Source organism: Oryctolagus cuniculus, chromosome 6, assembly GCF_051225735.1.
Source record: "Oryctolagus cuniculus isolate XC-2025 breed Fujian yellow rabbit chromosome 6, ASM5122573v1, whole genome shotgun sequence".
Lineage (NCBI taxonomy): Eukaryota > Metazoa > Chordata > Mammalia > Lagomorpha > Leporidae > Oryctolagus > Oryctolagus cuniculus.
The window spans coordinates 94,430,631-94,446,465 of NC_142872.1; the positions used below are offsets into that span (position 1 = coordinate 94,430,631).

The window sequence follows — 15,835 nt, forward strand, 5'->3', positions numbered from 1 at the left end:
TTATCTGGATGGAGGAAGGTATTCATTTCTGTTGGTGGGAACTGCCCTTCTCCTCAAAGCTGCAGGACACCTCAGTGTTAGACCCTGGTGTGTTCAGCATTAGTTTGCACTGCTAAATGTGAAGGCTCCTGTGAACACAGTTCCCTCTGTTATGAGCTGCAATAGGTCTGTATGTCGGGAGCAGTTGTATGGAGCCCCCACCTAGTGGAGCCTGGCTCACTTCCCAGTAGTGCTGGAGGAGGGTACGAACTCTGATAGGTGGGGCTTCCGCTGCTGTACAACTTGTGTGGTGAGGGAAGAAATTGTGAATTATTGTGGCTCTCATTTCTGAGTGGGTGTGAGGTGAGGCGATCCCCTCTACTGCTGGTGTGCCGGGAAGCAAGGGCCGCAGCCACCTGCTTTTGTCCAAAAGTGAAAGCAAACAAAGGATCAAAATGGTTTCCCCCAGCTGGAAGCAAGTCCCTGCAGGGTGGGAGGAGGGGGAAAAAGGGAGGGAGGTTCCTGACCTCCCAATTTGTGCCTTTATTGTTTTTTCCTGCATGGAAAAGCAGTTCACTAAGCTCTCCCTCCTACTGCTATCCACAGCTCTGTGGACCTGCAGATTCCCCATCACCTTGTCCACCAGGAGCTGGCACTCACCTCCCGGGGTCCAAGTCTCCAGGTTTTTTTTTTTTTTTTTTTTTTTTTTCTTATTTGCTCTTTCGGCGTGTACCTGGACTGTCTCTGCTGTTCTTGTTGGGTTTTTCGCTGGGAATTTCCCATGGTTTTATCTCAGGCCTGCATTTTCTCCCCTTTTTAAATAATAATTTTGCCCCACATGATTCAGATCATCCTGTCGCTATTCCTCCATATTTCCTCATTCTGTTTACTTCTTTATTCAACCAAAATATACTGAACACTCAGTGTGTTCTCAGAACTATGTAAGGTAATGGGATAACAAGACTCAACTGCATTGTCTATATGTGAGGTGCTTATAGTTTAGTGGGGAGAGAAACATATGAACAAATCATTAAGACACAAAACAGTAGGTCCTTACATTAAAGAATGTCAGGCAGGGTAATAAGGTGTGGGGAAGAACCTTTGACTCTAGAGAGACTGAGAAAGTAGATGACATTGAAGATGAATCTTGATAACTGAATAATGTTAATAACTCACCCCCAGTGATTTGCCCTGTGTAGGTGCTGTACTTTAGGGCCTTGAATTTTGCCACGTAAAGGAAATTATGTTTATTTTAATGTGCTCTCAAATGGAGTGGGACAGCCATGTCACTGCATCATTTCTTGGTGGAGTCATTTGTAGACAAAATGGTGCTAATTTGAGGCTTTCAAGAAACCCTGAGAATGTTTTTCTTGATTATAGTTGTCTCTCACTGGAGGCATTCTAAGACACCCTTACCCCTCTCTCATTTTAAGCTCTGATGAGTGTTAAATGCTTTCCTTTAAGTATTATGGTTCAACATTAACTGAGCTAATATTTCTGAACTTAAGGAGAATTCTTTCTGTATGCAAAGATTTCTTTTTAAAATGAGCATAATGATTATCTTATCTATCTTAAAAATTAATATCTTCATATATTTCTTTATCTCTATTAGCCACATATATTCACTTGCTTTATAGTGTTGTAAATGCAGTTCATTCTTTCTAGCACTCATGAAATAAAATTCAATTCAGTTCAGTACTACAGCAAGTATTACACACAGGCTGTGGGTATTGCACTGCCTTTAGAGTACAATTTTTTTAAAAAGGTTCTCTGTTCACCGAGATTACACAGTTTAGCACAAGCAACAGAATAAGTACAATTCAGGATAACAGAGTAGATCAATTTATTTCAGTACAGAAATGATCAAATAGATGTCATATTGGAGCCAGGGTTTGAAGGAAAAATAGAATTTTTCCCAGAAGTGGAAGATGAGAGAGAATTTGAGGCAGAAGAGAAGAATATGCAATTGCTGTAGGAGCTTAAATGTGGATGGTGCATTGCGGGGATCAGGCATGAACTTGGCAGGGCACAGTGCTGAAAGGTGGGATTGGGGGTCTGCTGGTAGATAATTAGGAAGAACCTCAAGTGCTGGACACTGTGAAGAAATGTAAATGATTTAAGGCAAAGTTATGAAATGATGATATTTATGCCTGTGTGATGCTAAAGATCATTTTGAAAGCAGATAAATGAGGTATATACAGAGAGGTGTGAAAAAGGAATAGACTTGTCAATTTACTTGTAATAATATCATTAGGACATCTATGAATAGAAATTTATTCTTTGATATGAATGCCAAACTGTATTGATACTTAATTATCAAATAGAAATGCTACTTGACTTTAATGGGTTTTTTTTTCTGGAGTATAGGAAGATATGTTTTATATGGTATAGTTAAGTGCATTATTTGGAAAGGCTATCTATAAAGGATTTGACCCTTGTTCTGTGCAGTTCCACAGAGATTTTGTTCCATAATGACAGGTTATGGTATTGCCATTGGAATACAGATTTAGATGCTGTATTTTAACAGGAGATGGCATCCATGGTACTGTGTACACAATTGCTGGTGCAGAAAAAGGATTCTTACCCCAGCAGACTCAGACAAGGAAGAGCAGAAACCAGTGTGCAATACAAGAACATCTAGAAATAACAGAACAGGGTTTTAATCCAGCCCTGTCACTGCTTGAAGGTCCTCATAAAAGAAAAGAGTGAAATGAGATTATCTACAGCAGTGGAGCATAGTGCATAGGTCTTCACACTCTGCTACCTCAGACAGCATAATTACACCTACAGAGCATTTTTTTAAGCCACAGAGATATTTTTATTTGTATGGGCAAGTCTTGCTCTCTATGGTCACACAGATTGTCTTACCCTGTTAACCTTCTAGCAGTTTTATTTTTTCAGCACACAAGTAGAAATGAAGCTGTTAACTGATATCAGTCAGTTCTATGACACTATAACCTTAGGTTCTTCATTTATGACAGACAAAATATATCCAGAAAAATTCAAGGCTGTCTCATATACACTTCTTGTAACACCATGTAAAATGTATTCCAGAGAGGTAAGGGCTAATGCTTATGGCCCTGAAGGGTAGATGGTTGGAGGTACAAGTTAACATTGCCTCCCTTCCCATTCACCTTATATTTTTCAGGCATATATGGCCACAGATTGAAACTGTGCTTATTTTCATTTATTCAAGAGACCAGTGTCTTCTAATGAAATTTTCTATAGATTTATAGATTTTTCCTACTTTAACTGTTATGGCAGTCAATATAGTTTTAATAATAATATTCATGAGATACCCAGTCACATCTGAAGTCAACTGGCATACCATGGTTATGATGATATATTTAATCATATCTATGAATAGTATACATGTTTGGCCAAATACTGCTGCCTTTCCTTTTTGAAGAGCAATGGCTAAAATCCAAACTGCTTGTAAATTATACAAAAGCAACCTGATAAAATTCAGAATATTTTTGGGAAGGGACACAATATTCAGAGTTTATAAATGTATGGCCAAATGAAACATTTCCATAAATGACTATAGATATAGAGATGATCTCATAAGAGAAAATCTGGAGAAAAATCAACAATGTAGCAAAGATCTGGGCTAATCTATTGACAAAAAAACAGAAGCTCTTATGCCTTAATCATTTCTCATAGAAACTGAGAATCCTCCAACGTGCCTAGAAAAATGGGGGAAAATTTTTCCAAATGAGAAAAATGTCACTTTTGTCATAAATTTAACATTTTTGTATGTTCTATGTCAAAATGAATTGCTTGATGTGTTAAATTAGGCTGTTGCATTGCTTTTCCTTATTTGAAAAATCAATCCTCATTGGAGCACCAGCCAAATCCATTGAGCTAAAAAACACATTATTTTTCCATTTGAGGAGACATTTTCCTAATTCTTAAATTACTATGTTAACTTATATAACTTTGCATAGACTAATCTTGGTGTTTCCCAAATTTGTTTTCCTTCTCTTATAACAAAAATCAATTCTCTGTTTATATTACCATAGCTTTGTCATAAATTTTAAAGGATTCTTTCCATTTCTAGGTTCTCTTATAACTTTGAATTCCTTAAATTTTCCTACTTTATTAGTCATATGTTTCTTCCTATTTGTTCTTATTTATTTATTTACTTTTACTGGCAGCTAAGTAGTTGTTTTCTAGTGCTTCTTTACTGCTTGACAGGTTAATTTAAGTTTTAGGGTAGTATTTAATTTCCTCACAGTATGGACCCAGCCTACTCATCCAACATTCTTTCTCTCTACCTTGAAAGAACTCATTCTTCAGTCAAATCGTTCCATCCCTTCCATACTTGCTCATTTATTTATAGCATTGCCTCCTCTGGAAGTGCTGCTTTCTCATTGTAAACTGTAGGAACCCTATCTATCCATCCATCCATCCCTCCATCAGTCTATCCAAGTTCACCCCTGATGCCACATTCTTATGTGGCCTTCTTTCTAATACCCAGGAAGTGTTTTCACCTTTTAATTTACCTATTATTTTCTACCTTTCATTATCCATACCTGTCTACTTGTCTTAGCTATTAAATGGGATATAATAAATGCCAAGATTAGTTTCACTATAGTTACTTGACTTGAATATACTCATATCTATAACACTGTTTTAACTTATGATAGTGCTACATCTCTTACTGGTATGTTATTCTATGGGTACAAAGTAAAAAACAGTATCATAATACATTCGTTTTACATGGTGGAGTTAATTTACAAAATTTTGACAGTGAAGGCTGGTGAGTGTCAGCATGGAAGGAAAGCTACTGTTCAGCCTCACAGAAAATAGCAGCAGCACTTTCAAAATGGCCTTAATGAGATTTTCTGTATTCAGACAAAAGACCATGACTTCATTCTTACTAACCTCAGAAGCATAATAAACTACCGTCAGTTTTGGCATTAACCCAATTTTGCCATTACCTTTTCCCATAAAATTTGATTAAGGAGCATTGCTAGACTTTTGTAATTAAGGATAGTGCACTAGAAATTTATTTCCTGTCTACAGTTTGTCGTATTCTGAAAGACAGTGAAGTTCTGTGAATATTTATAAACTTGTGGCTGCTAACATCTGGCTGAGCCACTTTTTTTTCTAATGAGATACCTAAAATGAGTCGCAACCTCAAATCCAAGTTCTTGTTTTAACAAACAATTCATTTTGAAATTTTTTGGCTATTTTTCTTACATAGGAGTATCAAAGTGGCTATATTCTCTGGTTATTTTCTATGCATTTTATCAGAGCATAGGTTTATCTTACAATATTTTGTTGCTTTCCACAACTTCTGAATTAACAACCATTAATCCATGGCACAAGCCTGGTTAAGTCAATGTATTTGACTCTGAATTTGTAGTAAGCCTTTATCTATGAAGAGTTTTTTGAATGGCTTGTTTATATCATTGGTTTTTTTTTCTATTTTAGTTCTGCTGTACAGAATTCAGAAAAGAAGAGATTGTTTTTTAAATAAAGTTTCACTTGATATGGGCTATGTTTTAACCTGTAAAAGTTATTCTAACTCATTCTGTTTCTGCATTAAATTTTTCTCTTTAAAGATTTTCCCCCATTGAGTTGAATATTTGTGTCAAGTCAATTTAAGTGAATATAGTAAAATCAGAACAATGTGATCTAAACTGCTCTTAACTGACTGAATCAGTAACAATTTTTTTTTTTATAGAACATTTCTTTCACAAAGAAGGAAACACTCTGTACAGCAGCTAGCCTGGCAGGTTTCTTTCTTTAGTGGTGCTCATGATCTGTGGGCTCCTTGTACAAAATATTTTTCTTCCCAGTTGATTCAAGGTCTAGAAGAGTTGTAATCTCTACATTGAGTGCACCTGGTTAAGCCATTTAAATGACAGTCTTCTTTTCTTTAAGCTATTCTTTTCTTTTTGGTCCCAACTTCTGTTTGTGCACAGGTAATGGAATTAGATACGTTGAAATATCTAATCTGATTTTCGCTTCTTAACATGTATCACAAAATGTTTTAGACAGCTCAGGAGAATCCTGGGCCTTAATTTTATTCCTCAGTACATCTAAAAATCCTCCAATAGACACTTTATCATGTGTGCACTCCAACAACAGTCAAAATTGCTTATGGAGTCCTGAATCCTATCACAGCACTGAGTACTTCCTATGCATTAATTTAGTCCTCACCATTGTGCTGTGTATAATAGACCATAGCAACTATCAATTTTAAAAATGAAGACACTGGGACTGTTACTGTGTAATGCAGGCATCCCATACTGGAGTCCGAGTTTGAGTCTCAGCTGCTCCACTTCAGATCCAGCTCACCTCCAATACATCTGGGAAGGTAGTGGAAGATAACCGAAGTACATAGCCCCTGCTACCCATGTAGGAGAGTAGGATGGAGCTCCTGGCCCTGGTTTGACCTGGCCCAGTACTGACTGTTAAGACCATTTGGGGAGTGAACCAATAGATAGAGTCTTCCACTCTCTTTCCCTGTCTCTGTTACATTTTGCCTTTCAAGTAAACATGTAAATAAATCTTTTAAAAAATAAAATTAGCCCAGGCATTAGTTTTATAACCTTGAATTTTCACAGTAAATGAAAACTGTATTCTCCAATAGTCATAAAAGAGGGTCTTCAACTTTTATAGTAATATTACAAGTATCATTGTGTGCTGTGTACATTTCTAAGCATTTTATCAGCACTAATTTGCTCTTGGTGGCTTTATGAAGCAAGAGTTAATTACAAATGAGGAAATTGAGCACAGACAAATGAAATTTATGAGGCTATACTATATGCGGTGGAGCTGGAGGTAAATTTATTCATTTTTTTTAACAGAAGGCTATTTCTGTGCAGCCCCAGCCAATGTAGTGTTCATTGCCTTTAGTTTATTCCTTGGTCTGTAAAAGAAACAGTAGGGACCAGTGTGTGGCGTACTAGACTAAGCCTCTGCCTGTGGCACCAGCATCCCATATGGGTACCAGTTCATGTCCTGGGTGTTCCTCTTCTGATCCAGCTCTCTGCTAATAGCCTGGGAAAGCAGTGGAATATTGCCCAAGTGCATGGGCACCTGCAGCTTTGTGGGATAGCTGGGGAAGCTCCAGGCTTAAGATCAGCTCAGCTCTGGCCATTGTGGCCATTTGGGGAGTGAACCAGTGGGTAGAAGACCTTTCTCTTTTTTCTCTTCCTCTCTCTGTAACTCTGACTCTCAGATAAATGAATAAAATCTTTGAAAAAAAAATTAAAACTTGAATGTCTTCATTAATCTTAAGTTTTTCCTAACAAAAAAATAATGGCTTCTATGGATTCTTTCTTACAGGGCGTTCTACTTGGACAAGTCAAATTCACCATCCAACTCTACGTCCAAAGCTGCCTATGTAGATAAGGTAAAAAATAGATCATGTTTATTGGTGCTTTATTATTTATATATCTCCCTTTCATTTTTCTGCTGTTACTTTGAGCAATGCATAATTATACATATTTGTAGTTTCCAGTTCTTTTACCTCCATAGCAAAATATTTTAGACTCTTCATTAAAAATCTTAACAGCTGTGAATTGTATCCCATCTAAAGGGATTTCTACTAAACATGTTGAGCTTTATGTTTCTCACTTTTTTCTGCAGCTAATGAGGCCTCTCAATGCTCTGGATGAACTTTATCGACTGGTTGCCTCATTCATCAGATCCAAACGCACAGCTGCCTGTGCGAACACAGCTTGCAGTGCCTCTGGAGTTGGACTGCTCTCAGTGGCCTCGGAGCTGTGCGACAGGCTCGGAGCCTGCCACGTCATCATGTGTAGCAGTGGTGTGCATCGGTATGTGACTCCCCTGCCCTCCTGGCTGCTTTGTCATTGCATGTAGTGGTTCTGACTCCAGGAAATTAAAACCGGAAACACTCAGAGGATTCAGATGTATTTGGAAAAAGATTTTGGATGTTTGCTGGTTTTAGTTCTTGTATTTTCAGGGACCATTAGTTTATGCAAATAAAGTCAATCCCATATTTATATGATGGTGGCCTAGAATCTTATGCCCTTGCATTGCTATGTATTTGTACAAAACTCTGCATCCATTTTATTTACCATAGGTGTTTTCTTGCTAGGAACTGATGCAACTAACTCAACCAGACTTTCAGTGCACTTAATAGACATTTTAATATTCAGTGGTTCAGATCCCTATAGCCCACATATTCAGAGGTAGATGCTGTCTGGGGGTTGCTGCTGCAACCTCCTCCTCTGAGAATAATTATGGGCCAGGAGCTCTCACATTGTGCTTTTCTTGAGAATGCATGAGCACATTTTCAATGGATCTCATTCAGAGTTTGTCACAGGCATCTGTGCTCTGTCTGTAACCGCCAGGGAAAGTGTATGAATTTGTGTAGCTACATCAGACTCATCAGACTTGAAGTCTGAGTGGGAATCCCCAATGCAAGTCCCTCATCATAATCATCTGCCCCTCTTCTGTCACCTGTGCATTTTCACAAGCAATTAAAGCCATGTAGATGGAATTTTAGTCTTTTAACCTAAGCAGGAAGCTGGTGACACAAGACACAGCCCCTTCTTAGTACTAAGCCAGTTAGATTGTAAGGATGGTGTTTACTTATTTACTCAAAGGGACTCAGTAGTTAATGCATGAAGAGAACTGTGGTTACAGCTGTAAAAGGTGCTGTGAGCTCGCATAGAGAGCAGACATTCGTGTGCGAGTCTTAAAATGTGAACAGCAAACAATAAAAAATATTAACAAAATGGCAATAAAAACAGGACAAAAGAACATAAGATATAATAACAATGATAAAAATTAAAAATACTAGGATTCAAGAAAGTGTAAATGATTTAGGAAAGATATAGCTAAAAATCAGTTTCATAATGAAAATAGTAAAACATAATATACCAATAACATAATAATAAAAAATGGCACACACACATAACACTAGAGTATAAGAAAGTCGAAATAACTGGGAAAGCTAGAGATAAAGAATAAGATTTGGTGGGAAACAGATACTGAGGTGGTTTGACCTAAGAACTTACAAAGGAGAAGGTGATGCTGGAATTAGATTTTGATGAATCATGTTGTAGAGGTAGAAAGGGGAGAATGGCCGTTCAAGGCCACAGCCTCTCATCTGCACAATTCCATTTTAACTTGGTAATGCCACCTTCCAGCTTGCAAGCCCTATACAACACAGTGTTGCACATGAAAACTGACAGGACTATTTCTGTGAAAGCAACGTTAAGATATTTGTGATTGGCAAAATGTACAGAATTCCCCTTCTCCTTTATTTTATTGCTGTGTGCTTTGCACTCTATTACAGACTTGTTAAGAGCTTAATTGGAAAATATCTTCTACACTGTATGAGTCAAACATTATTTTATAATGTAATTTACTTCTGATAAAATCATGTTCACTCAGTCATTCATTCAGTCAGAAAATGTGCATTGAGCACCAGTTACATTCCAGTACTGTTCAGGTTGCTGAAAACACTGCCTTGAAAGGATAAAGTCTCTGTTCACATAGACTGCATTGGTTTGGGGGAAGTAGATGGTAAAGTAAACAAATTATGTAATGTGGCAGATGGAATAACTATAGGTAGAGAAGGTGATGATATAATAAAAAGTGGCACACTTTCCAAGAGAGCAATTTTGTTGAGATCCAGGTGAAGAGTGTATCATGCAAATGTCTCAGAGCAAAGTCTCCTGACCATGGACTTGGTCAGGACTTGGTAGTGAGCCGTAGAGCTCGCCTTGGGTTGGGAGCATGCCTACTGCATGTGAACACGCCTACTGTGTGCAAGAAGCAATGAGTCTGCTGTGGCCTTAACAAAATGGCATCACCTTGACGGGATATACTGGATATATATATAACAACCAAGAGCACGCGTTAGACTTTGAACTTATAAGCATACGCTCTTACCTCCACACTTAACTCAATCAAAGCTTGATGTAATCAATCACATTAATGTAATTGATTAATATAATTAAAGCTGTCATGTAATCCTAGAGACCATGACCCAGTTGTCCAAATTATTCTTTCAGTTGTTTCATGAGCAATTTTAGAATTTGACATATACTGCATAAGAGAAGCAGATCAGTTTTCTGCAACTATTGCTTAACTGCTGTATTCACTGATTGGTTTGTTAGAGTCACAAGTAACATTGAAGTTTTGGAATAGTTTGATTTTCCTTATTTCTACACACAAAATAATTCTAGCTTTAGTAATTTCATTTCAGGAGACATTTACTAAACTGTAAGCACACAAAAATAGACACTGAATTTAAGGTTAAAACCCTGCGAAAATTGTAATTGTATTTTCCTGTAATGCAGAATAAACTGAGAGTTTGACACAATCCTTAATTTTTCAGTGGAGACTATACTTAGATTTTTCACGATGATAAAATGTGTGCTAATTTATATTGGAATCCAGAATGCCACAGAAGGCTGTTCCTAAAATAATCCTTTAGTAATTCTAATTCTGACAGCTAGAGAGGAGCCCAAGCAGCTCCACACCTGCACAAAACATTAAACATGAGGGTTTACCGGCAGGTTCTGACAGAGGGCAGAAATTCACAGTGTCAATTAGAATAAATATTACACGAGCTATTTTTATCATTAACTTTTAAAATCAAGGTGCGAGCCAACAATATGCTCTCCACATTAGACAGTCAGATCTCTGCCTTTTCTGGTTTTATTGAGCAAAACCAGCAGATCTAAAATATTTTTAATGTATTGAATTATGCCGCATACTTTGGTATTAAAGGAAAGAATGTGGTTTTTCAGAATGAAAAGGCAGATTTAATTAGCATTAACGTCTAGATGTTTTAATGCCAACCTGAATCAGATGCCAAGACTGCACACAACAATGAATATGAGATTAGTATGAATAGAATCCAGGATGAATTATTAAAATCTTCTCCTAGCATTTTGCTTGGCCTCGTTTTATCAAATTCCCTCTCATAGGTAATCCTTTGTGTGCATTACAAGTCTTCTGATGAACTTTCCTGTCTGTACTCGTAAGCCATCCACTTAGGTTCAGCATCTCCATTGCCACTGAACAGTGGAAGAGAATAGGACTGTTTCTTTTTAAGATCAGGTTTTTGATTTGTATGCAATATAAAGAAGATCAAAAGGTAGTTTAGTAATGGAAAACTTCCCACTATTTCCTGTGAACATACCATTTTGCTTCATCTCTCACAACTCTGTCCAACAACATATATCTAAACAGCATCTTCTTGTTCTATATTAGTGTCTTAGATTGCTTGTACTGTTACAACAAAGTACCTGACACTGAGTAATTTATCAAGTCCAGGGATTTGTTTGCTCATGGTCCTAGAGGTGGGAAAGACCAAGGTCAAGGGGCTTTCAGTTTGATGTTTGTTAAGGATCCTGTCTCTACTTCCAAGATGGACCTTGAACATTGTGTCCTCACATGTTGGGAAAGACAAGGAACAGATGGAGGAGGCAGCTCCTTTGAGACTCTTTGTGACTTATTCATCTGCAGAAGGCCCCATGACTTGATACTCTCACACTGAAGATTCAGTTTCAAAATGAGTTTTGGAGGCTACATTCCGACCATAGCATATGGTTTCATAAGCTGCCTTATGCTCATAGCAGTATATACTTATTTTCCAAATGTGCACCTAGACTTTGAATGCACTCCGCAAGTTCATGTATCAGAAACATCCCATTGCCATAGTGTTGGGATGGCCCATGGAGAGGTGAATAAATCGTGATGAGTGGCGTTATTGTCAGAATGGGTTATTCCGAGTTCAACCCTCTCGTTCTCTCTGTTCTTGAACTCTCTTGCCTCTCTGCCTTCTGTCATGAGACAGAAGGCCCTCAACAAATGCTGGCCACTTGACCTTGGACTTCATAGCCTCCAAACCTATATGAAATACATTCTGTTCTTTGCAAATATCTAATAAAAAGGATTCTGTAAATAGCAGCACAAAATAGACTCAGGCATTCTTTCTCGTCACTTTTCATTGCTATATAATATTCCAGAGAGCTGGTGTAGCATAATCTTTGAAACTCATAGTTCAGTATTTCCTTCTCACTTGTACATAATGCCAACATTGAGGCATCTTTCTATATAATGCTGTTCTAATTTGAGGGCTTTTTAAAGTGTACCCTTTGTAACTTTTTTTTAAGATTATTATGTGAAAGGCAGACACACCGAGAGACAGACAGACAGAAATAGTTCATTCACTAGCTGACTTCCTAAATGCTCACAGCAGCCAAGGCTGGGTCAGGTCAAAGCCAGGAACCTCCCAGGTCTCCCATGTGGGTAGCAGGAATCCAAGCACTTGAGCCATCTGCTGTTGCTTCCCAGTGTGCACATTAGCAGGAGACTGGAATCCTAAGTGGAGTCTGGACACCAACTTGGGCCCTCTGATATCGGGTGCAGGCCTCTCAAGGGGCATCTTAATTGCTATACCTAACATACATCCCAAATGTCAGATTTATTTTCAGTTAGGCTAAATGAAATAATTAAAACTACAACAACAAGAACCCTCCAGATAGAATTACAGTGTGTAAAAGCTTAAGCCTTTTTCATTAATATGTTGCTGTTTAGGTTCCCAAAAGGATTTTCCTCAGGCGCACAAAGAGCAGTAAGGTTGATAGTTGTATGGTACTTTCCTGCTTACCTTTTGTGCAGAGGGGGTTAGAATTCATTTAAAAATTGTATTTCTTTGCTAAACATACAGTTGTATTTCAGTGGCACCTTAATTTATACTTCTTTTTTTTTTTAAATATTTATTTGAAAGGCAGAGTTACAGAGAGAGGAAGAGACAGAGTGAGAGGTCTTCCACCTGCTAGTTCACTCCCCAAATGGCTGCAATGACTGGGCTGGGCAAGACCAAAGCCAGGAGCCTGGAGCTTCTTCTGGGTCTCCCATGTGGGTGCAAGTGCCCAAGCACTTGGACCCGGATTGGAAGTGGAGCAGCCAGGACTCAAACTGGTGCCCATATGGTTTACTGGTGCTGTAGGCAATGGCTTAATCCTCAATGCCACAACCCTGTCCCCAGTTTATGCCTCTTCATTAGCAAATGAAAGCACTTGGTGTCTTTTAAATATTCTTTTTTACAAAGATTTATGCTACTTTTATTGCGCATATACCTTCTTTGTGGGCAAAGTTATTTTTGCCAAATTGAACCTCTCTAATGTGTTGAATCAGCACTGTAGCTTTTCAAGTTCTCTTTTGTATCCATGCCAGTTATTTGTTGCAGGCAATCAAAAAGCTTGCTGCAGGGGTTTCTACATTTTTCTTTCATTTCTTACTGTAGCATCCTTCCATTCAATGTGGCATTTTAATTTGTTTGGTTCTTTATTCTCGCCCCTGCTTAATAGCCAACTGTTTGTAACCAATATAAATCAGTATATTGCAGATGTTATAAAATCCAAGGCATGAGTCTTACTGAGTCCAAAAACAAAGATGCTGTTTTCCTCCCTACTACATTAGTTTATGCTTCTTTAGGCAGCGAAACAAGTGATTAGAAATACCCAAAGGCTACCTGAAGCAATAAAGGATATGTCAAAGAAATTTCTGGTGAGGACAAGAACTCTGGAATCAGTTTTTCTTTCTAAGGTCTTGTTTTCATGGTTTTGTCCTCCTCCCTTCACCATGTATTTTTACAGTGATTATCGGTGGTGCTAGAGTCTTGGTATGGCTGTGTGGGAGATTTGATTGCAAGTCTCTTGCTTCTGAACAGCCTGTGATGTCTTTGAACCCAGTCACTGGGAGCAGCACACAGGGATTACCCTTTGTCTTTGTGCTTTGTTGTGAAGGTGACTCTATTCCAGGACACAAGGCCCCCGTTCTGTCCCCCAGTGGGGGTTTGTTAGCTCCACCATCAGGAGGGGCATCCTGCATTGGGAGTTCACAAGCACCAAGCTATAGTTGATTCCATAACCCTATTATGTATAGAACCCCACACAGGTATCAGAAGGCAACAGTCTGTGATGAGGCCAGCCTGTTACCATTGTCAAAACACAAAATAGTGATGACCATCAAGCTGCTTTAATTCCGAGTCATCTCTTCTTCCCTTGCCTTACCAAAAGAAACTTACATGAGAGGGCTTTAAAAAAATCATTTGCAAACAGAATAAAAAGATAATGTGGGGCTGAGTGTTTGATGCAACCGTTAGGCTGACAACTGGGATGCCCACATTTCTTACTAGTAGCCTGATTGAGTCCCAACTTTGCTCTCCCTCTGTCCTTCTAATATTCAGCCAGTGAGGTAGCAGATGATGTCTCAAGTTCTTGGGTCCCTGTCACTCACATGGAAATCTGGCTTCAGCCTGGCCCAGTCCTGGCTGTTGTAGGTATTTAAAAAGTAGACCAGAGATTTCTCTCTGTTGGTCTCTATTTCTATCTTTCTGTGTCTTTGCTTTTCTAAGTCAATAAATAAATAAAATTAAGATAATGTGCATTTTCCATGAATATTTTGAAGTTCAAACGGTAGGACCTAAAGTGTGATTATAAGCATTTTTTAAAGAAATGGAATCCAGGATCTAAAATATAAAAACAGCTAGAAAGAAATGTATATTCCTTATTTGGTTAATGATATCATTTTTATTTCAAATGAAGATGAGCAATGTAATGACTCTTGGTTATATAAGCAATTGCAAAAGTTTTATTTAGGTAACTATTAATTAGCAAGTTTTAAAACTACTTCTGTTTGAGCTGTTGAAGGACTCTTTCTTTATAAGGTTGTATTCTGTCATTACTGTGACATGAAAGGACGAATTGACAAATAGGCCCAGATTAGGTAATGCAGAAACTTGTAAAAGTAGAGCATTCAAGGTAACCTGGCTTAGGGAATCAGAGTCCCAATGGAGCAGGTGATGAAGCTGCATCTTTTCTTCACGATGTGGTGAAGATATATTAAATGAGAGGAGTAGGTTTAAACTCTGGGGATTTCCAAATGTAGGTTAGACTTTAGGTATGGGAGAGAAAAATCTAAAATACTTCAGTAAACAAATGAAGATTTTAAATGTATACACTTATTTTTTGTGTGCAAAAGTGTTTGGAGAGATCCAGTAATGAGTTTAGAATGACACACTTTAATTTTAAGTTGCTAGAAATATGGCTAAATAGAAAAGAAGAAACATTCCTACTAGCGCACGATCCAGAGGTATTGTGCGTTCCCAATTAAAAAAAAGTCTAAAATTATGTTCTAGTCTTTAAAATGTAAAAATCTAATACTTCAACAATGAGGCTCTGAGGGAGAGACATAAAATATAGCCTGATCATGATCAATTGGTGATACTATATTTTCATAAGTTTAAACCTTCACTACTCTGTTTTTTTCATTAAAAGTATGTCTAGAATTTTAAATTATACTGAATCGTAAAATGCACAAACACTGAAATTCATCTCATTTAGGCAACCAGATAATGCAGGAATATTCTGTTAAAGTTGCAGAAAGAAATAAAATATTTCCAATATGATTGAAGTTTCATTCTTTTACCCTTTTTCATTATCTTTTTAAAGAAATTTTTTTATTTAATTTATATTTTATAAATTTAATGAGTACATCTTTAGGAATACAGTGATTCTTCCCACCATACCCTCCCTCCTGCCTCCACTTCCTCTCCTCTTCCTGCTCCCTCTTCCCTTCCCAGTCCCATTCTCCATTAAGATTCATTTTTAATTAACTTTATACACAGAAGACCAACTTTGTATTAAGTAAAGATTCCATCTATTTCCACACATGCACACACTAAATATAAAAAAAAAAAAAACTGCTTGAGAACAAGTTTTATGGTTGAATCTCATAGTACGACTCATTTAGGAAAGAGGTCCTGCATGGGGAGTAAGTACACAGTGCCTCCTGCTGTTAATTTAACAATTAACACTCTTATGTATCATGTTAGTAACCACCT

At 37.6% G+C, this 15,835-nt stretch overlaps 1 protein-coding gene across 2 annotated transcripts in view; it reads left to right on the forward strand.

Moving 5' to 3' along the window:
* The window catches only part of PREX2 (phosphatidylinositol-3,4,5-trisphosphate dependent Rac exchange factor 2), a 334,883-nt gene that overhangs the window by 268,875 nt on the left and 50,173 nt on the right, over nt 1-15,835 (forward strand). For both annotated transcript variants that reach the window (XM_002710460.6, XM_089336348.1), the window contains exons 36-37: nt 7,282-7,348; nt 7,585-7,775. In XM_002710460.6, the coding sequence (XP_002710506.2) occupies nt 7,282-7,348; nt 7,585-7,775 (258 nt within the window). The remainder of the gene's footprint in view (nt 1-7,281; nt 7,349-7,584; nt 7,776-15,835) is intronic.